A 23463-nucleotide genomic window follows, 5' to 3' on the forward strand; every position below is an offset into this window, starting at 1 on the left:
TGAGAGTTTGTGTAACGAAAATGTGAACTGTCTCTCACTGTATATCTGCTTGACCTATTGAGCCCTCCAGTATTTTCTGCTTTTAATTCAATTTTCCAGCAACCAAGACATTTGGTGCTCATTATTTATTTAACTGTTTTGCATTTTAATAAAATCCACATATTGCCAGGATAACAATGAATTTATTAATGATTATTGCACAGCATTTAAATGATTTATGCAACAGAAAATCAATAACAAAGTACAGTAGATATTGTTTGAAGTTAATAGAATAATAATATTTTGCTGAGGCATGATGTAAACAGAGATTTCCATAAAACATTTAATTCTATTTTTTGCAAGCACCTTGTATTCATTTCCATGCTTCTGAAAGAAGAACAAGCTTCTGCTGGTCCTATCAGATAACGCATTGTACCAAAATTCAACAGAAAAGCTGCACTTAAATGAATACATTTTGATGTTTTATCTATGTATATCCTTTCTGCTGCAACTGAATCACTTCCACAAATTACATCTGTGATCAGCAGTGACACAAGTGACAGTAACAAATATGAGTTCCACCCCACAGTGCCACAGGTTAAAATATTTTCCAGTATGAGTTCCAATGTTGATGGAAAGGCTATAATTGTGTATTTTTTCCTGCAATTTAAGTAGATGTAATTGAGTGATATTCTGTATTGGATGGAAAATTATTGAAAATGTGTGCTTAAATTCACTGCACATGCTCTCACTAGAGGAGGCGCTCAATTAGAAAAGCAATTTTGTAACAATGATTTTTCAATAGAAAACATGATACACATGGACAGACTTAACCAAAATCTTAATGACCACTGCTCAGTACAGTTAATGCATGGGTTATTGTGCACTGTCTGAATATTGTGTGGCAGGCTTACAGAGATTCTCAATAAACTGGTATCACAGTAATAACAGTATATCAAATGCAAGAGTAAATAGGCTCTAAAAGTCTTTTTTTCTATTTATTTTTAAAGTAGTAAAACTAATAAGGCTTAGCATTTTTTCACCAGTGGGAAAAATACACTAAACTCTGACGTGCTGGCCAGCAGCATATTCTTAAGTAAGATGAGCTGAGTTGTTTATAAATGGAGCACCATCATTCAATAGCACCATGTTGCACCTGGTGACAGTAACTGCTTTCCCTGCAGACAAGTACAGACAACCAGTAATATTCATATTTTAGCGAGTCAAGAGGTAATTTACTGTGGTGAGGCTTTCAGCATTCTCTGCTGACAGGTTGGCACTGTTCGTAAAGTTTAAGGGGCATTTACAAAGTATGCTATATGCTAATTGTTTCCTCATATGCTTTTCCTTTGCCAATTTTATCCAAGCCACATTTGAAAACTTTGCTTAGCATTGTTCCTGAGGCATCTCCAAAGACATCTGTACCCAAATGAGTATTCTTCAATATAGTGAGTGTCCTTAGGCAGAAAAGCTTGTGAGCTTTCAGTATGCAGCTGGATGGTGGCAGGCTGATCCGATTTTTTGTCCACTAAGCCAAGATCTAATTGGAGAATTTCTCAGTTCGGCACTCACATTTATTCCCTTGTTTCCCCAACAGAAAAGAAAAATAAAAAGAACTACTCAAGTAGGATCAGCTAAATCTGTACAAAATCCCATATTTAATGAGCATTGAAAACATAACTGCCCTTTTTAATAAAATGGAAAATTACAAGATTGCCATTTATAATTTAATGATGCATCATTGGACACAAATGGTCATTTTCTCAATATGACAAATATATGGACTGCTACAGTGCTGGCATTGTCCCACTGGGATCATTGCATGTTCATACAGTAAATGCTGTGTTGTAACTACGTTTCTCAGCCTTTTCTTGTCCTGTCATAATGCCTATGACATTTACTTGCAGTGACTCCTGAGTGAAGAGCTAGTGGGAATGTCACTGAATGTGGCAAGCTAGTAGGCCCAGACTAATTGTTAAAGCGCGTGGGTTCAAATCGCTGACAGCAGCTACTGGAATTTGAATTCAAATAATGAATCTGAAATTGAAAGATAATTGCAATTATGACCATCCATTGTCATTGTAAAAAGGTATCAATGGAGAGATCTGCTATCATGGACCTTAGATGGGGAAAGAGTTCAAAGAGTGCTTCTGAACTCAAGCAAAATGATTAAATCTATTCAGCTACACTACTTAACTGTAATCTGCTGCCTTCTGAGAATAATGTACGATAAGTAGCTAATGGCATGAACCAGTTACTGCAAGCCAAAGAGTATTCTTAAAATCTGTTCTCCATTAAGTAACTATTCTCCATGAAAATAACTATCAAATGTAAAAGTTGCATTCAGCATGAAGCCTTGATAAATGTCACCATGTAACGTGTTTGATTATCCAATCTGACCTGGTGCTGGGGCTTTTGAGGAAGTTTCAGGTCTTAAAGTAACATTACCAGCTGGTGGTGCAAAAGCCTAGAAAGCAGGAACTACCACTATAATTCTGGCTGTACCATCTATACACAGAACTATCTTTATTTAGTTTGCACATTTGTGACAGAAAGACGAATAAGACGAAGAAATGTCTAAGTATCAAAATCTCCCTCCTGAATGAAAATATGGAGAAAAAGATTATTTATGCACCACAGCTTCAGAGTGGTGCTGCACAGAATCTCTGAGTTCACTGGCAGAAGGCCACATTGTGAGATTCTACCTGAATGATTCAAGACTTTCTCTATCGATAATATTGCTGAGTGATGATGTCACACACATCAATCAGGTAACCCGTGAAATCGGGTCTGTGTAGCACCACTCTGAAGAGGCACTATGCAAGGTTATGACTCAAGATCAAGAAGTATTTGTTATACTCCTCTAATGTTAAAATACACTCATAAATCTCTTCTTCTATCTAGATGCAAGTAGATAATAAATCACTGCATGTCAATACAATCAAACCCATATGGAAAGCTGGATACACTCCTCAGCTGGTAGGGGAGAATTCATAAAATCCATTGAGTAGCTGTGGTCCTTCCCCTACCCTCTTGCCTTTGTGACATTTTACAGCATTCTGGAGGTGTGTTAGGCTGCCCACTCAATATCAGCTCCATTACCTGTGGCAGAGGGAGAGGTCAATGCCATGAAACTGAGCAGGCTGATGTTGACAAAATGGCCCAGAACTTATTTTTCTCTATGCCCTCCTTTTCTAGCCTCTCAAACCCCCAACACTACAATCCTCTCATTTCCTTCATTGGGGGTCTTCCTTTCAGGTCCTACAATATCCCAGCCTTGGTTCTAAATCTGGGCTCCTCTTCTTTAGGATTGCCGATAGTTCCGGCAGTAGCCATTACACCTGCCTGGCACTGCTTGGACTACAGTGCTGGTGACCAGCAGCTCCATAAGGTAGGTCCACCTCCATGTATTCAAAGCAAATGTTGCTGCTCCCGATGTTAAACTGCTGTGGAGCAACCAGCAGAAGGGTACAGGCTCCCACCACTGACTTCAGCTCAGCCACCAGGACCATTGTGTCTCTGTAAAATCCAGCCAAGATGTGTAGCTTTTGAGGGAGCGAGCATTTTACAAATGTTACTATTCTCTAAACAGTCAAGACAAATCAAAAATATGAATGGAAGTCTAATTTGAATTTGTAAGGTCCTTTGCTATTGAGTACGAAGCTAGTCCAGTTAGTCCTGCCCAAGGTGCAGGAGAACTGCAAGATAATACCATATATCTTTCTGTAACCTTATTAACAATCATTTTAATTCACATGCTTACTTCATCTCTGAGTAATGCTTCTTTCTTGCCTGCTCCCAAACTTATTTAGAGAAGGAAATTAATAGTTAAAATTAGACAGGACCAGAAAACAGGCACAAGGATTATAATGCAAATCTCATGCTGCTTGCTGGCTTAAATGCTAGTCATGTGTGACCAACGTTACACCTGCAGTTGAACTGTTGCAGGCCTGAGCAGTAGATACAGAATGGTGAAAGGATATTTAGAATTAAAACTAGATTGTGCCTTACAAACATGTGTTGTTCTATGGCTGCAGCCGCTGCAGGAAGGTAGTCAGAAAACAATTTTGATATCAGGAATACTTAATAATGGTCTGGATTTCAGGGCTTTTGACACTGTATGGAGACCTTAGTTTAGGTTATGTACTTACAACAAAGGTCTGGGCCACAGATACCATGTTGGATATCTAACACCAAACCTAGTGTCGTGGTTTGCAACTGAAGTCTTTGTAATTTAAATAAAATGCATGTCTTTCCACAAATTTCTGTGCATGTATGATGTGCATAAGCAGTAAATTTTGGAGTTACTAAAGCTGGTAATCTGAATACATTAAACATTTAGCATTTAGATAGTGATCCTGACTCTGCAGGATTAAAAAAAAGACATTCAAATTTGCATTGTATCTTTACATTTCAACTGCTGGAGAAGTATTTCTGGAGGAAATGATACAACTGCCAAATGCCTAAGTATTAATATGGCCAGTTTGGGAGGATGTGAAATGGATTTTTGCTTTAAAGAATAAGGTGAATAGCAGATGAAAGGATAGCAACTGCATCAGAGTTATTGAAGGAAGGTTCTATTGTGTAAAACAGAGGCAATCTGCAAAATTGTATTGATATATAATGTGGTGCCCATCAGTACTTACTTTTCAGTGCCCTAGTAAATTAAGAGTAAAGAGTAAAATCTGCCGAACTGAAAATATGACTTTCCCTTACACTTGCATTTCAGTAATTATCCCCAGTCAGTGCTGAGGGTAAAAAAAAGGTGTAGTTTTGTTTGATGGAAACTAAGCATGTAAAGATCAAAGAACTGACTGAACTGGAAAACCAATGTGCACTCAGACTGTTTATCTGGCGAGACTTGATAGCTCTGTATGAGTAACTATTTCCTTTGCCAAATAAGTAAAGACTTACTGCATTGATCAATAAAATTTTAAACAGCACCTTACTGAAGGAAGTAGGCTCATTTTCAAAACCTTGCTTAAAAGAGTGCAGTTCCAGTTAGTCAAAGTACAAATACAAATTCCAATTTCTTTCATGAATCTGAAGTGGTTCCTTTGCTCAAACTTCGCTGTAGTGCTCTTCTCGTTGTCATTCTGCTCAATTTCTGGCAAGTGGAACAACATTGGGTCCTAATTGTTGCCATTGAACATCGACCCAATTTCTTCAAGGTGAGGCAAAATTTTTTTGACATTCTGTCCTTAATGCAGATGTTATCTGAAAAAGAAAATGTTTTATACTGTTAGGTAAAAAATATCACATCAAGTACTTCTCACTCCACTCAAAGACTCTTCTGGGCTGCATTTCCATCAACAGAGTACAGACACAGCCACCATCTCTTTCATTCACAAGTACAGTTGCTACGAATACCGTGTGAAAAACTTGCTCTCAGGCATGTTGCAAAATGCTAAACCAGGAAAGGAATGAGAAACTGTGTCTGATTCCTGTAATAATCAGTTCATCATTGAAATGATACAACACACATCACTGTGCCTGTTTGTAGCAATGTATATTAAAGAGAAAGAATCAAATGATCAATAATTCTATTAGTTCTGGTCTATGAGCTGCCCTTTTATAGGACGTGATTTTCAGTTGTCAGAATAAGTGGAGTGAATGGATAATCCATTCGCATTAGACTGCTTTTAATTTTTTGGTTGCAATTCAGCTGCACACTCCTACTTATTGGCACCTTATGTGTGCGGAAGACCAGAAGACCATAGCTGAAGAAATGCCTTCTCATCCCGTTCTGAAGGGCTGTCCCTTCACTCTGAGGCTTGTGCCCTCAGGTCTTCATCCTCTTTTTCATGCAAACATCTTCTCCATTGAATACAGATGCAGAGTCCTCAACTGTTCCTCATGTGACAACCCTTCACCTCCTGGATCATTCTTGTAAACTTCCTCTGGGCCCTCTCCAACGCCAACATATCCTTTATTAGAGTCATAGAGTCATAGAGATGTACAGCACAGAAACAGACCCTTCAGTCCAACTCATCCATGTCAACCAGATATCCGAAATTAATTTAGTCCCATTTTCCAGCATTTGGCCCATACCCCGCTAAACCCTTCCTATCCATGTACCTTTTAAATGTTGTAATTGTGTCTGCCTACACCACTTTCTCTGGCAGATCATTCCATACACGCAACACCCTTGTGTAAAAAAGTTGCTCCTTAGGTCCCTTTTAAATCTTTCCCCTCTCACCCTAAACCTATGCCCTCTAGTTCTGAACTCCTCCACCCCAGGGAAAAGACCTTGTCTATTTATCCGAGATAAAAACTAAACACAGTCTTCCAAATACATTCTAACCAGACCCCTATATAGCCTTAGCAGTATATCTCTGCTCTTGTATTCTAGCCCTTGTTGAAATGAATGTCAAACAATGCATTTGCTTTCCTAACTGCCAATAGAATCGATATGTTAATCTTAAGAGAATCCTGAACCAGCATTCCTAAGTCCCTTTGTGCTTCAGATTTTCCCATTTAGAAAATAGTCTATACCTGCATTCTTTCCAAAGTCATACTTTTCCATATTATATTCCATCTGCCATTTCTTTGCCTACTCATCCAGTCTTCATACATCCTCAACATTACCTGACGCCCAACTGTCTTTGTGTCATCTGCAAACTTTGCAACAATTCCCTTAGTTCCTTCAGCCAGATCATTAATGTATGTCAATCAACAGAAAACATTGTGGAACAACACTAGCCACCAGCTACCATTCTAAAAAGACCCCTTTATCTCCACTGTTTGTCTTCTGCCAGTCAGCCAATTCTCTGTCTATGCCAGTACCTTGTCCCTAACACTATGTGCTCTTATTTTATTTAGCAGCCTTCTGTGTGGGACCTTGTCAAAGGCCTTCTGGAAATCCTGATGAAGGGCTTATGCCCGAAACATCGAATTTCCTGTTCCTTGGATGCTGCCTGACCTGTTGTGCTTTTCTAGCAACACATTTTCAGTTCTGGAAATCCGAGTTGATCATGTCTACTGGCTCTGCTTGTCCAACACGCTTGTTACCTCCTCGAAGAATTCTAACAGATTTGTCAGGCATGACCTGTCCTGGAAGAAACCGTGCTGTCTCAGCCACCAATTTTACCATGCACTTCCAAGTACTCCACAATCTATTCCTCAATAATGGACTCAGAAATCTTACCAACATTTGAGGTCAGGTTAACCGGCCTAGACTTCCCTGTCTTCTGCCTCCCGTCTTAAATGGGGAGGGGATGTTACATCAGCAATTTTCCAGTCTTCTGGAATCCTCCCCAGTTCTAGTGATTGCTGAAAGATCACCATTAGTGACTCTCCAATCTCCTCAGCTATCTCCTTCAGAGTTCTGGTGTGTAGTCTATCTGCTCCTGTTAATTTAACTACCTTCAAACTTTTCAGCTTCCCAACATCTTCTCCTCAGTGATGGCCATTACACTCACTGCTACCAACTGACTCTCTTGAAGTTCTGGTATGTTTGGTATGTTGCTGGTGTCTTCCACTCTGAAAACTGATGCATAGTACCTATTCAGCTCCTCTGTCATTTCTTTGCTCCCTTTTGACAGAGTGGTGAGGAGAGAAGATGAGGTGAAGTGAGGGCTGCCGGGAAGGGTAAGTTTTCCCACTGAAAAAGGGACTTACCTCGGGAGTCGGGCCTCCATTTTGACAGAGCGGTGAGGAGAGAACGTGGAGTGAAGGTAAGGGCTTAATTTATATTTGGACAGTGGCTAAACCCGAGATACTTAACGTGTAACATCTCCCTCCCGCATCCCCCTCCCCCAACCCCTCCTCTCCTCTAACCGGAAGAAAAAGACTCTGGAAGGGAAGGCTTTTATTTCTTTCTTATCTTTCTTTTTCATACATTTAAGTGCATTGTTTGGTTTTAGTTAATTCATATAAAGCTAAGCTTACAATAGCAGGTGACCTCAGACCGGTGGCATGTGCCTCTTGCTTGATTTGGGAGCTTAGGAACGTGTCTGACGTTCCTGACTCTTATACTTGCAGAAGTGTGTCCAGCTGCAGCTCTTGTTTGACCGCATGATGGTTCTGGAGCTGCGGATGGACTCATTGTGGAGCATCCATGATGCTGAGGAAGTCGTGGATAGCATGTTTAATGAATTGGTCACACCGCAGGTTAGGATTGCTGAGGGAGACAGTAAATGGGTGACCAAAAGGCAGAAAAAGAGTAGGAAGGCAGTGCAGGTGTCCCCTGCAGTCATCTCCCTCCAAAACAGGTATACTGTTTTGGATGCTGTTGGGGGAGATGGCTCACCAGGAGAGGGTAGCAGTTGTCAAGATCATGGCACCGTGGTGGGCACTGCTGTTCAGAAGGGCAGGAAAAGACTCGTAGGGCCATAGTCATAGTTCTTTTGTGAGGGGAGTATATAGGCGGTTCTGTGGCAGAAAATGGGACTCCCAGATGCTATGTTGCCTCCCAGGTGCTCGGGTCAGGGATGTTGTCGATCGGCTGCAGAACATTCTGAAAGGGGAGGGTGAACAGTCAGTTGTCATGGTGTATATAGGCACCAACAATATAGGTAGAAAACGAGATGAGGTCCTGAAAGAAGAATTCAGAAAGCTAGGAGAGAAGTTAAAGAGGAGGACCTCAAAAGTAGTGATCTTGGGATTACTATCAGTGCCACGTGCTAGCCAGTGTAGAAATGAAAAAATAGGCAGGATGAACACATGGCTTGAGAGATTGTATAGGAGGGAGGGGTTCAGATTTGTTGGATATTGGAACTGGTTCTGGGGAAGGTGGGACTATTACAAAATGGATGGTCTACATCTGAACCAGGCCGGAACCAATGTCCTTGGGAGAGTTTTTGCTATATCAGAGGTCTGGATGGTATAGAATTTGTAAGAAGCATTCAGGAGAGTTTTCTAGAGCAGTATGTCAATAGTCCGACGAGGGAAGGGGCCATATTGGATTCGGTACTGGGGAACGAGCCAGGACAGGTGGTAGAAGTTGCGGTGGGGGATTTATTTGGGAACAGTGACCACAATTCTGTAAGTTTTAGAATACTCGTAGATAAAGAAGAGAGTGATCCTAAGGGAAGAGTACTAAACTGGGCCAAGGACAATTGTATCAAAATTAGGCAGGAGCTCAGAAAGGTGGATTGGACACAGCTATTTGAAGGGAAGTCCACATTTGAGATGTGGGAGGCTTTCAAATATAGGTTAAAGATAGTGCAGGATAGGCATGTCCCGTTGAAGGCAAAGGATAGGAAGGGCAAGATTTGTGAACCATGGATGACAGGAGAAATTGTACGACTAGCCAAGAGGAAAAGGGAAGCATACATAAGGTCTCGGCAGCTAAGAACAGAACCGGCCCTGGAAGAATATCGGAAGAGTAGGACAAGTCTTAAATGAGGAATCGAGCGAGCTAAAAGGGGTCATGAAATAGCTTTAGCAAGCAGAATTAAGGAGAATCCCAAAACATTTTATTTTTAAATAAGAATCAAGTGGGTAACGAGAGAAAGGGTTGGTCCAATAAAAGATAATGAAGGAAGACTCTGTGTCGAACCAGAGAGAATGGGTGAGATTCTGAATGATTACTTTGCATCAGTGTTCACTGAGAAGAGGAACATGATGAATCTTGAGATTAGAGATGGAAGTTTGATTAGTCTGGAGCATGTTGACATAAGTAGGAAAGATGTGTTGGGTAGGCTAGAGGTTATTAAGGTGGACAAATCCCAGGACCGGATGAAATCTATCCCAGGTTGCTGAGGGAGGCGAGAGAGGATATAACTGGGGCCCTGACAGATATCTTTATGGCATCCTTAAATACAGGTGAGGTGCTGGAGGACTGGAAGGTTGCTCATGTTGTCCCTCTGTACAAGAAGGATAGTAGAGATATTCTGGGTAACTACAGACCAGTGAGCCTGATGTCGGTGGTGGGATAGTTGCTGGAGAGGGTACTAAAAGATAGGATCTATTTATATTTGCAAAAGAATGGGCTTACCAACGATAAGCAACATGGTTTTGTGTCGGGGAGATCATGCCTTACCAACTTAATAGAGTTCTTGGAGGAAGTGACCAAGTTGATAGATGAAGGAAAGGCTGTTGATGTCATATATATGGACTTTAGTAAGGCATTTGATAAGGTTCCCCATGGTAGACTATTGGAGAAAGTGAGTAAAAAATGAGGTCTGCAGATGCTGGAGATCACAGCTGCAAATGTGTTGCTGGTCAAAGCACAGCAGGCCAGGCAGCATCTCAGGAATAGAGAATTCGACGTTTCGAGCATAAGCCCTTCATCAGGAATAAGAGAGAGAGAGAGCCAAGCAGGCTAAGATAAAGGGTAGGGAGGAGGGACTAGGGGGAGGGGCGATGGAGGTGGGATAGGTGGAAGGAGGTCAAGGTGAGGGTGATAGGCCGGAGTGGGGTGGGGGCGGAGAGGTCAGGAAGAGGATTGCAGGTTAGGAGGGCGGTGCTGAGTTGAGGGAACCGACTGAGACAAGGTGGGGGGAGGGGAAATGAGGAAACTGGAGAAATCTGAATTCATACCTTGTGGTTGAAGGGTTCCTAGGCGGAAGATGAGGCGCTCCTCCTCCAGCCGTCGTGTTGTTGTGTTCTGCCGGTGGAGGAGTCCAAGGACCTGCATATCCTCGGTGGAGTGGGAGGGAGAGTTAAAGTGTTGAGCCACGGGGTGATTGGGTTGGTTGGACCAACCCAATCACCCCGTGGCTCAACACTTTAACTCTCCCTCCCACTCCACCGAGGATATGCAGGTCCTTGGACTCCTCCACCGGCAGAACACAACAACACGACGGCTGGAGGAGGAGCGCCTCATCTTCCGCCTAGGAACCCTTCAACCACAAGGTATGAATTCAGATTTCTCCAGTTTCCTCATTTCCCCTCCCCCCACCTTGTCTCAGTCGGTTCCCTCAACTCAGCACCGCCCTCCTAACCTGCAATCCTCTTCCTGACCTCTCCGCCCCCACCCCACTCCGGCCTATCACCCTCACCTTGACCTCCTTCCACCTATCCCACCTCCATCGCCCCTCCCCCTAGTCCCTCCTCCCTAACTTTTATCTTAGCATGCTTGGCTCTCTCTCTCTTATTCCTGATGAAGGGCTTATGCTCGAAACGTCGAATTCTCTATTCCTGAGATGCTGCCTGGCCTGCTGTGCTTTGACCAGCAACACATTTGCAGCTGTGATCTCCAGCATCTGCAGACCTCATTTTTTACTGTGTGGAGTTTGCACATTCTCCCGTGTCTGTGTGGGTTTCTGCTGGATGCTCTGTTTCCTCCCTCACAGATGTGCAATTTAAGTGGATTGGCCATGTTAAATTGTCCACAGTGCTTAGGGATGTGTAGGTTAGGTACGTTAGCCATGGGAAATGCAAGGTTACAGAGACAGGGTAAGGGGATGGGGATGGGTCTGGATGGGTGTGGACTTGTTGGGCCAAATGGCCTGTTTCCACACTATGGAGATTCTGATGAATTTCTGCTTTGTCTTCCTTTTAAAGTGCAGAATGGATTTTATCATAATACAGTCACTGCTGCCCAGGGGTTCCTTCATCTTAAGCTCCCTAATCAAGACTGCCTCATTACACATCACCAAATACAGAATTGCCTGTTCCTGAGTGGGCTCTACCACAAGCTGCTCCAAAAAAAATCTCATAGATGTTCCACAAATTCCTTTTCTGGAGATCTACTAAGATTGGTGGAGTTGTGGATAGTGAGGAGAGCTGTTGTCAGCTGCAAAGGGACTTAGATATGATGTAGAGCTGGGCTAAGGAGTGGCAGATGGAGTTCAACCCTGTCAAGTGAGAGGTTGTCCATTTTGGAAGGACAAATAAGAATGCGGAATACAGGGTTAACGGTAGGGTTCTTAGTAAGGTGAAGGAGCAGAGGTATCTTGGGGTCTATGTTCATAGCTCTTTGAAAGTTGCTACTCAGGTGGATAGAGCTTGTAAGAAGGCCTATGGTGTATTAACGTTTAATAGCAGAGGGATTGAATTCAAGAGTCGTGAGGTGATGTTGCAGCTGTACAGGACCTTGGTAAGGTCACATTTGGAATACTGTGTGCAGTTCTGGTCGCCTCACTTTAGGAAAGATGTTGAAGCTTTGGAGAGGGTGCAGAGGAGATTTACCAGGATGTTGCCTGGAATGGAGAATAGGTCGTAGGAGGATAGGTTGAGAGTGCTAGGCCTTTTCTCATTGGAGTGGGGAAGGATGAGGGGTGACTTGATAGAGGTTTATAAGAAGATCAGGGGAATAGATAAAGTAGACAGTCAGAGACTTTTTCCCCGGGTACAACAGAGTGTTACAAGGGGACATAAATTTAAGGTGAAGGGTGGAAGGTATGGGGGAATGTCAGGGGTAGATTCTTTACCCAGAGAGTGGTGGGGGCATGGAATGTGCTGCCTGTGGGAGTGGCAGAGTCAGAATCATTAGTGACTTTTAAGCGGCAATTGGATAGGTACATGGATAGGTGCTTAAGCTAGGACAAATTTGGCACAACATCGTGGGCCGAAGGGCCTGTTCTGTGCTGTATTGTTCTATAAGATCCTGATTTTCCCAGTCCACAACCATATTGAGGTCGTCTATGATTACTGTAATAGTGCCATTCTATCGTCTGACTTACTTTCTTCCCCACATCCCGACTGTTGGTCCAGGGCCTATACATAACACCTATCACGCCCCATCACTGTCTTTTTTCCTTTGTGCTTCCTCTACATACACAGATTCTACACTTTTGTACTCTATGTCACTTCTTCCCATCGATTTCACTTCATTTCTTACTGACAAGGCAAGTCTGCTCCCTCTGCCTATCTGCCCATCCTTTCAAAAGGATTTCTTTAGCTGTTTAATTCCCAGCCCTGATCCCTTGTAGCCATGTCTCTGCAATACCTACAACATCATGTCCACCAATTTCAATCTGTACTATAGCTCAATTACTTTGTTTCAGATACTGTCTGCATTTAAGTCCAACACCCTCAGTCCTCTATTGACTGCTTTCCTTGTTATGGTTGTTCCCTTATCTGCTGTGCATGAAGTTAGCTTCCAGACCATTTCCAAACTGTTTATTCTAATAAACTTTAATAACTTGTGCTGACCCCTCCCCACATAATTTTCCATGCTACTGAGCCTCTTTCCCCCACACCCCAACTATTTAGTTTGAAGCTCTATCCATTGCCCTAGTTATGTGATTCGCAAAGATTCTGGCCGCAGCATGATACAGGTGGAGCCCAGCCCAATGGAACAGCTCCCTCCTTCCCCAGTACTGGTGCCAATGCCCCATGATTTCAAATCAGTTTCTCCCACACTAATTTTTGAGCCATGCTTTTACCTCTTTAATATTGTTGATCCTGTGCCAATTGGCTCATGGCAGTAATCTAGAGATTATTTCCTTTTTGTTGCTGCTTTTTATCTTACCCACTATCTACATGGTGATGGCTCAGTGGTTAGCACTGCTGCCTCACAGATCCAGGTTCAATTCCAGCCTTGTTGAAAATGTGTTGCTGGTTAAAGCACAGCAGGTTAGGCAGCATCCAAGGAATTGGGCAACTATCAATGAAGAATTTGCACATTCTCCCCGTGGCTGTGCGGGTTTCCTACGGGTATTCAGGTTTCCACCCATAGTTTGGGTGCTTTACTTTTTAGAAGGTTGGTGTGGACTTCTTGGGCCGAACGGCCTGTTTCCGCACTGTAGGGAATCTAAACTACTCATATTTTCTCCACAGAATCTCTTTTTTCTTTCTGTCGATATTATTGATACTGACAACCGGATCTTTCCCCTCGCACTCCAAGTTCCGCTGCAGGCTAAATGAGATATCCTGAACAGGGAGTGTATCATAAGAGTGGCTCAGTGGCTTGCACTGCTGCCTTACAGAGCTAGAGACCTGGGTTCAATTCCCACCTCTGTCGACTGTGTGGAGTTTGCACATTCTTCCTGTGTTTGAGTAGATTTCCTCCCCCAGTCCAAAAATATGTATGTCAGGGGAATTGGCCATGCTAAATTGTCCCATAGTGTTTAGGGACCTGTAGGTTAGGTGGATTTAGCATGGAGCTATAGGGTGAGGGATTGAGTCTGGGTGGGATGCTCTTCAGAGGGTTAGTACAGACTCAGTGGGCCTATTCCAGCAGTGTAGAGATTTGATGAACCTGAGCATCAGCCAGGCAACACAGTCCTAGGGATGCTTAATCCTGGCCATAGATAACATAGTCTATTCCCTAACTATACTATCCCCGAATAAAACCACATTTCTCTTTTCTCTGCCTCTCTTGAACAGCTCCCTCTACCATAGTGCTGTGGTCAGTTTGCTCATTCTTCCAGCAGCCCCCACTCTCATCTACATAGGTTTGAAATTCTTGTTTCCTGTTAGATAAGCTCAAGGCTTGAGGCTCCTTTAGCACTACCTGCTGGTACCCTCGACCTGCTTCATTCATAGTCACTCACTCCTGCCGCTGACCACTGACTGAATTGGAAGTAGTTAATCCAAGGGATGCGACTGACTCCTGCAACATAGCATCCAGGTAACTCTCTCCCTCCCTATATGTTACATTGTTCGAAGCTCAGACTCCAGGTCATCAACCTTGAGCCAGAGTTCCTTGAGCAATCAACACTTGGTACAGATGTGGTCACTATGAACCACAATGCAGTCCACCAGCTCCCTCATCATGCCGAAATAACACATCACATGTCACAGCATCTCTATTTTAATGACTTCAATCATAATCTGTTTTTTAAAAAAAATCATACTGGTGTTTATAGGTCTTTTAGATTGTAGCCTGTAAAATATTGCCTCTTTACCATCAATCTGAAAATAGCCTATGATGCACAGTCACTAATTTGACTATCGTCAACCATGAACTTATAGTTTTCCTGTGATGTCACCTTTTTGTGTTTGGCCCCTGATTGTGGCCTTCAATTTATCCTGTTAAAAAAAACCTTAAAAACTATGAGCCAATAAAAGCAATAAGTATCTCTTACCCTCTGTATCGAATTTCATAAATTGTCTGACAAATTCCATGAACTATATGTGAACTCAGACTGTGTCTCACTCCAGATGTGATCTCTCCTTCCTGACTGTGTGAAGCTTACTGATTGTGTACATTATGATAATCTCTGACATCTCCTGTGCAAGTACTGCATGGCATTGCATGTACGCTATCCTTCGACAGGCCTACTCTTAAATAGTCTGTGTTTGTTGCAGAGCTGATCAGGAGTCCTCCTTGTGGGGCTGCTCCTTTGTCCACAAAAGTGACCACCAATAGGTTCAGGTAGGTGGGCCATGGAGGGGGCTGTATTCCCAACTGTCTCTCCCTCGTCCATGGTTACATTTGTATTTGGGTGTCCATCAAGATGGAGCATGCAGTGCCCGCAGGCTGGATATAGGCCATTAATGACTGGTGGGCATCGCAGGGGTTGGGTGTATTGTCACCCTAGACAATGTTATTTTGATTCAATTTTTAAAAGTTTTCTTTCTAGATTTGTGACTTTCTGGTGACTGTTTGATTTTCTTATTTATGCTGCAGTGCTCCACAAGGAACTGCATAAACTGACAGAAATTTTGTTTTTAAAGCATGGTTTCATTCTTATTTCTTCTCCATTTTTATTTTCTCTTTTCAGCTGGCAAATGGGGATTCATGAGTGGCAAACGTAAAGATATTCAGTCCCTAAAAATCCAGCAATACAATTAGATTAATGTGCAATGCTTCCCATTTTACTTTCAATTCCAAATAACTTGCTAATTAGTGTCATCAAAAACTTCAGTTGAAAACGTACAGAATGGCGATGGCCTCTGGCATCTCCTCTGGAAGTACTTTCCATGAAGGAAACCTTAGCCCAAGGTTTGGAGGACCTCTTGGCTTTGTCACTTTAGTCCTTGTTAGACTCTTTGACATTTGCAATAACAGTGCCTACTACAATATACTGTTTCCTCTTTTCTCAGTCTTTATTGTTCACTTATAATACCTAACAAAACAATGAATTCTATTGAATATAGAACTAACTCTTTACAAATCTTCTCTTAACACTTACTCATTTAAAAAAAAGATTGAGCTACAATTTTGTTGTCAATAGCACTATTCTCATCCCTGTGTAATTTAAAATTTATTTCTATGACCATCACTCATTAAAAAAAATTGCAAGCTTGTTGTTTCCATGTTGTCTGATCATCAGATTCTACAAAACAATAATGAGCCAGCCTTTAATAATAACCCATTACGTCAGGGTAACCTGAACAAAATAAACCATCAGACATTTGTCATATTTTATTTGTGTCGTAAATGTGTGTAAAGCAAAACACTTTAACATTTCATGTTAGACTAAATGAATAACTATTTTTAAAACTTGTGGCTTATCATATCCCCCCACAATTGTAGAGCATTTCAGCGCTAATGAATTTTTTTTCTGAGTGCAGTTGTTATTTAGGAGATGTAACAACCATTTTGACGCTAACAAGGTTCTTAAAATGCGAATTAAGATGAATGACTAGTTAATCCAGCTTTGGCAAGGGATAAACATTCACCAGCACATGTGTGAATATTGCAACAAAACGTTTTGCATTATCCTGTACAATCAGACTTGATTTACATGTGATCTGGAAGTACTTAAGAAAATGCACCATTCCTTTCAGTACTGAAAGTGTCACCCCAGATTATGGCAGAGCATACTTGGCGATGTAAATAGGTAGTAATGTCAGGAGTGATGCAATAGATCATATATGAGAATGACGAGAACGAGGGTAGGTCCGATCAAGGACAGTAGTGGGAGATTGTGTATTGAGTCGGAAGAGATAGGAGAGGTCTTGAATGAGTACTTTTCTTCAGTATTTACAAATGAGGGGAACCGTATTGTTGAAGAGGAGAGTATGAAATGGACTAGTAAGCTCGAGGAGATACTTGTTAGGAAGGAAGATGTGTTGGGCATTTTGAACAACTTGAGGATAGACAAGTCCCCCGGGCCTGACGGGATATATCCTAGGATTATGTGGGAAGCAAGAGAGGAAATTGCAGTACCGTTGGCAATGATCTTTTCGTCTTCACTGTCAACGGGGGTGGTACCAGGGGACTGGAGAGTAGCGAATGTTGTGCCCCTGTTCAAAAAGGGGAATAGGGATAACCCCAGGAATTACAGGCCAGTTAGTCTTACTTCTGTGGTAGGAAAAGTAATGGAAAGGGTACTGAGGTATAGGATTTATGAGCATCTGGAAAGACACTGCTTGATTAGGGACAGCCAGCACAGATTTGTGAAGGGTAGGTCTTGCCTTACAAGTCTTATTGAATTCTTTGAGGAGGTGACCAAGCATGTGGATGAGGGTAGAGCAGTGGATGTAGTGTACATGGATTTTAGTAAGGCATTTGATAAGGTTCCCCATGGTAGGCTTATGCGGAAAGTCAGGAGGCATGGGATAGTGGGAAATTTGTCCAATTGGATAGAAAACTGGCTAACCGGTCGAAGTCAGAGAGTGGTGGTAAATGGTAAATATTCTGCCTGGAGCCCAGTTACAAGTGGAGTTCCGCAGGATTCAGTTCTGGGTCCTCTGCTGTTTTTAATTTTTATTAATGACTTGGATGAGGGAGTCGAAGGGTGGGTCAGTAAATTTGCAGATGATATGAAGATTGGTGGAGTTGTGGACAGTGAGGAGGGCTGTTGTCGGCTGCAAAGGGACTTAGATATGATGCAGAGCTGGGCTAAGGAGTGGCAGATGGAGTTCAACCCTGCCAAGTGTGAGGCTGTCCATTTTGGAAGGACAAATAAGAATGCGGAATACAGGGTTAACGGTAGGGTTCTTAGTCAGGTGGAGGAACAGAGGGATCTATGTACATAGATCTTTGAAAGTTGCCACTCAGGTGGATAGAGCTTGTAAGAAGGCCTATGGTGTATTAGCGTTTAATAGCAGAGGGATTGAATTCAAGAGTCGTGAAGTGATGTTGCAGCTGTACAGGACTTTGGTTAGGCCACATTTGGAGTACTGTGTGCAGTTCTGGTCGCTTCACTTTAGGAAAGATGTTGAAGCTTTGGAGAGGGTGCAGAGAAGATTTACCAGGATCTTGCCTGGAATGGAGAATAGATCGTACAAGGATAGGTTGAGAGTTCTCGGCCTTTTCTCGTTGGAACGGCGAAGGATGAGGGGTGACTTGATAGAGGTTTATAAGATGATCAGAGGAATAGATAGAGTAGACAGTCAGAAACTTTTTCCCCAGGTACAACAGAGTGTTACAAGGGGCCATAAATTTAAGGTGAAGGGTGGAAGGTATAGGGGAGATGTCAGGGGTGGGTTCTTTACCCAGAGAGTGGTGGGGACATGGAGTGCACTGCCCGTGGGAGTGGTAGAGTCAGAATCATTGGCGACCTTTAAGCGGCAATTGGATAGGTATATGGATGGGTGCTTAAGCTAGGATAGATGTTCGGCACAACATCGTGGGCCGAAGGGCCTGTTCTGCGCTGTATTGTTCTATGTTCTATGATGATCCAGAGACTCTGAAAAGACAAACAACAATCTGGATTTCATGCTAAATCCAAGTGTACATAGTCAGCAGAATGTGAATAAACAATTACTTTGAAACGATCTTTGTGTCCAGCAATTTCTGTTGAGCAATGCGATGCACCCAACCTTCTCCAAGACTCTCCACACAACAACAGATGTTGAGAACAGCAAGTCAGAGCAGCTTGAGAACACTTCCAGCAGCAAGACTGAATGAAAGCTTACCATAATGCTTTGAGATAAAGCCAAGCCAAGCACACCTCGAAAAGTCAACAACCATTTTGAAAAGAGTGAAACAAAAATTGAAGCAATGCTTCATCAATTTGCCAAATTGGTGTTCCGGCATGATACTAATTCCAACACCAAATGTCTCATTAAGAACTCGTGTGGACCTATTACAAATAAATAACACAATATCCATGCTATAGCATCGGTAGATGAAATTCAACAAAGCAGCAAAGAGTACCATTTTCATTAAACTTAATGTTAATAGTGGAGGTTACCATTGGTTAAAAATCAAAACTCTTAACAAGATTCATGACACCATTTGGATTGTATTGCTTTAACTGTTTACATTTTTAGCATCATATTTGCACTTGAAATATTTCAAGGGGCACTGAGAAATATCTTGGAAAGATTAAAGGCATCATGGATGACATTTGATCCACATTTGAATCAAACTGAAAACTTTATGGGAAGCAGAATTATTATTAAGAGAGAAATGTGCATGCTCAAAGCCGACATATAAATTCATGGCCATAGTGTTCATGCAACATGCAAATCAGCTGAACCCCCACAGAAGACAAGTTTTGTTAAAGTGTTCCCATCATCGAGAAGCATTTCAGAACTTCATGGGATTGGTAAACAAAACTGGCAAGTCTTAACCACATCTCTGTCACTGGGTGCATCTATACATATGCCAGAAGTATTCTCCCTCCTATTTGCAGCATCAAAAAATGCAGCCTGTGGACAGCTGAATCCTTGCATCACCTCACGACTTTCTGGCTTAGCTCAAGAGGAGTTCTCATAGGAGGATTCCTATGTCAATGGTATCATGGCAAGACATACCAGGGAGTCTGATAGAGGTCCTGAGGAAACCCAAAGATGAATACAGATAGAACAATAAGTTTTCAAAAAAAAAACTCTCCTACCCCTTCAAATTGATTTAAAACTTTGGGGAAGAAGCAATGATAAAAATAAATCTCAAACTGTATAGTTTATCCATAATTTTGTTGATTTCTCCAACAAATTACAGTCCTCCAACTCCTAGGTATTCACATCAGACACTCCCAACAAACCTTCACATTGATTTTTGCTCAAGAATTAATTCTTTAAAATTGAGTGAACTCTGTCTCCTTAAATTTGTCTGATTTATTATTCAACATTTGGATTTTACAGGAGAAAATCAATTTTGCTCAAAATATGGAGTTAAATTGAAATCTAATTAAATATCCCTTGGGCTATTTTTTTTCTCAAATCAATTTTCACATGTTGTACAATTTAGCCAGAAATTAACAAGATGGTTTTTGGTCGTTATCTCTTGGTTAGGTGACACGAGCAATGAGTAGCTGAGGGACTCATTCACTGTGTTATCAGACTGGCAGAAAGTGAGGGCTGCAGATGCTGGAGATCAGAGCTGAAAAATGTGTTGCTGGAAAAGCACAGCAGGTCAGGCAGCATCCAAGGAGCAGGAGAATCGACGTTTCGGGCATAAGCCCTTCACTGTGTTATCAGAAGCAAAATATTTCCAAAATGCCACCCACATTAAGTTTAAAGAATAATAAAGCAAGTATACCCTCCAGTAATCATTAGAATGTGCCACTACACAAAACACAGGAACAATAAATAATATGTGCAATTATCACAGTTGCATTAAAGTCAATTCAGATAAGCAGCATTTAAATTCATTGTTCTCATGGGTGACTCTTAATTTATTTCTTTAACAAGGAAGTAACTCCATGGAAAAGCATCAATAGCTAGACTAATACATTCACCAAGGCTCCACTGTACTATCACTGACAGATAATTATCTATAGAGTTCTTTTAAATAGATTTCAAAAATGGCTAAGCTAATTATTCAATGAATAGCTGAAGCACTTTTTTGAGGCTTCATAGACTCTTGTTTTGTTTTTAGATGACCAGACCTTGAGGAAACGTTTGACTCTATTTCAGTCCCAGATGGATTATTTGTTTACACTGATTGTGCAATCTTGTGTGAGAGTTTAAGTTTAGGCATATGCCAATGAGTTGTGTGGAAGCTTTAGCCCTAATTAGTTTTGGCAAAACTGTAAAGGTTCCCAATGAATCAGGGTGTATCTTGTCAATGGCACCCTGAAGTGGAAAATTACCACCCTGATTATGACCTGTGGAATTTATTTAGAACTGAAACCAGTAACAATGAACTATCTGGATATCATTGGCAGAACTGAAAGCCATACATTCTCCACCACCAATCACTATCACCCACCTCTAAAAAGGTTCCTGATTTTGAGACTCATATTTCTTAATTTTGAGAAACAAACACTAACAGCTCATGAAGTAACACCTACTTCTACTCCTCAGTCAGCACCCACTTAACTGCTTGCAATCAAACACTTGACTTGGAAATATTTCATCGTTCCTTCATTGTTGCTGGGTCAAAATCCTGGAATTCCCTTCCTGAGGGCATTGTGGGTTGACTTCCAGCACACATACTGCAGCAGTCTGAGAAGGCAGATTACACCACCTTTTCAAGGTCAATCATGATTAGCAACACATGCTAGCCCAGCCACTGACAACCATGGCCCACGAGTGATAAATAAATGTAATTAAACCTTAATCAAAGCACCTCTTTCCCTCTGTGCACTGAATTTCCATTTGCACAAACACACAAACATACTCTCTCTTTGCTATTTTGAATTCATGTGCCGTTGGACATTGGAATATTTCTGGGAAAATTAAAAAACAGTGAATTTCACAACTAATCTTGGAGGAACTTGTTTCGGTGAAGTTCACAACACAGAATCAGATAAATTAATCATTGTTTTAAATATGTCCAATAGAAAGGCTGCAGTAGTGAGTAGAGTGGGCTCTTTCTTGATCATATGTTTTTGGAGATATGTCTCTTGATTAAACTTAAAATATAAGCCATAACTATTAATTTAACCTGGGGTAATGTTTTGTAGAGGAATATTTTCTGGGTCTGTAGAATGTGAAGGAGCAAAAGTGGCCTTTAGTACAGTGATATGTATTTCTCGTCAGATGTGGGAGCTCAAAGAGAGTTTAAGGATTACTGCAGATTATATCTGCCATAAATGCTGTTGGATGCGAATCTTATCAGATCAAATGGATCGACTGGCGAGACAGTTAGAAGCGATGAGGAATTTGTAACAGCAACAGTATATGATGGATGACAGTTATAGGAAGGGGGGAAAGTCTCAGATACAGTCACATAGGTGGGTTAACTCCAGGAAAGGTAAGAGAGGTAAGTACCTAGGGCAGAAGCCTTTGTGGATATACCCATTCCAAACAGGTATGCTGTTCTGGAAAATGTAGGGGGTGATGGATTCTCAGGGGAATGTAGCAGGAACGGCCAAGTTTCTGGTATTGAGACGGACTCTAATGCAATGAGGGGTACAAGAGATCAATTGTGTTAGGGGATACTGTAGTCAGAGGTACAGACAGACGTTTCTGTGGCCAGAAAAGATTTACAAGGATGTTGCCAGGGATGGAGGATTTGAGCTATAGGGAGAGGCTGAACAGGCTGGGGCTGTTTTCCCTGGAGTGTGGGAGGCTGAGGGGTGACCTCATAGAGGTTTACAAAATTATGAGGGGTATGGATAAGGTAAATAGCCAAGTCTTTTCCCTGGGGTCGGAGAGTCCAGTACTAGAGTGCATAGGTTTAGGGTGAGAGGGGAAAGACATAAAAGAGATCTAAGGGGCAACTTTTTCACACAGAGGGTGGTACGTGTATGGAATGAGCTGCTAGAGGAAGTGGTGGAGGTTGGTACAATTGCAACATTTAAGAGGCATTTGGATGGGTATATGAATAGGAAGGGTTTGGAGGGATATGGCCCGGTTGCTGGCAAGTGGGACTAGATTGGGTTGGGATAGAAGCGTCTGTTTCCATGCTGCACATCTCTATGACTCTATGATCTCACTCTCACTCTGTGTGTCTCTCTCTCTCTCACACACACACACACACACACACCAGGGAATAATTGCATTCAAGATTCTTTTCTATCAATAAAAACATGACCTCAGCTTAAAACATAAAAAGGTTTGAAACGGGACCTCACACCTGAAGTGCATTGTCTAACATGAGATGTCACCTTTTGCACATTGATGGGTAAAAAAACAATGACTGCAGATGCTGGAAACCAGATTCTGGATTAGTGGTGCTGGAAGAGCACAGCAGTTCAGGCAGCATCCAACGAGCAGCGAAATCGACGTTTCAGGCAAAAGCCCTTCATCAGAAATAAAGGCAGCAAGCCGGAAGCATGGAGAGATAAGCTAGAGGGGGGTGGGGTAGGGAGAGAGTAGCATAGAGTACAATGGGTGAGTTGGGGAGGAGAGGAAGGTGATAGGTCAGGGAGGAGAGGGTGGAGTGGATAGGTTGAAAAGAAGATAGGCAGGTTGGACTAGTCCGGACAAGTCATGGTGACAGTGCTGAGCTGGAAGTTTGAAACTAGGATGAGGTGGGGGAAGGGGAAATGAGGAAGCTGTTGAAGTCCACATTGATGCCCTGGGGTTGAAGTGTTCCGAGGTGGAAGATGAGGCGTTCTTCCTCCAGGCGTCTGGTGGTGAGGGAGTGGCGGTGAAGGAGGCCCAGGACCTCCATGTCCTCGGCAGAGTGGGAGGGGCAGTTGAAATGTTGGGCCACAGGGCAGTGTGGTTGATTGGTGGGAGTATCTCGGAGATGTTCCCTAAAGCGCTCTGCTAGGAGGCGCCCAGTCTCCCCAATGTAGAGGAGACCGCATCGGGAGCAACGGATACAATAAATGATATTAGTGGATGTGCAAGTAAAACTTTGATGGATGTGGAAGGCTCCTTTAGGGCCTTGGATAGAGGTGAGGGAGGAGGTAT

At 42.2% G+C, this 23463-nt stretch overlaps 1 protein-coding gene across 2 annotated transcripts in view; it reads right to left on the reverse strand.

The window, feature by feature from the left end:
* Nucleotides 1-206: 206 nt before the first annotated feature.
* Nucleotides 207-23463, reverse strand: part of LOC132834687 (A disintegrin and metalloproteinase with thrombospondin motifs 12-like) — a 547736-nt gene continuing 524479 nt past the window's right edge. For both annotated transcript variants that reach the window (XM_060853764.1, XM_060853682.1), the window contains one exon: nt 207-5196. In XM_060853764.1, the coding sequence (XP_060709747.1) occupies nt 5015-5196 (182 nt within the window). In that variant the 3' untranslated portion in view covers nt 207-5014. The remainder of the gene's footprint in view (nt 5197-23463) is intronic.

Source organism: Hemiscyllium ocellatum, chromosome 1 (genome assembly GCF_020745735.1).
Source record: "Hemiscyllium ocellatum isolate sHemOce1 chromosome 1, sHemOce1.pat.X.cur, whole genome shotgun sequence".
Classification (NCBI taxonomy): Eukaryota; Metazoa; Chordata; class Chondrichthyes; order Orectolobiformes; family Hemiscylliidae; genus Hemiscyllium; species Hemiscyllium ocellatum.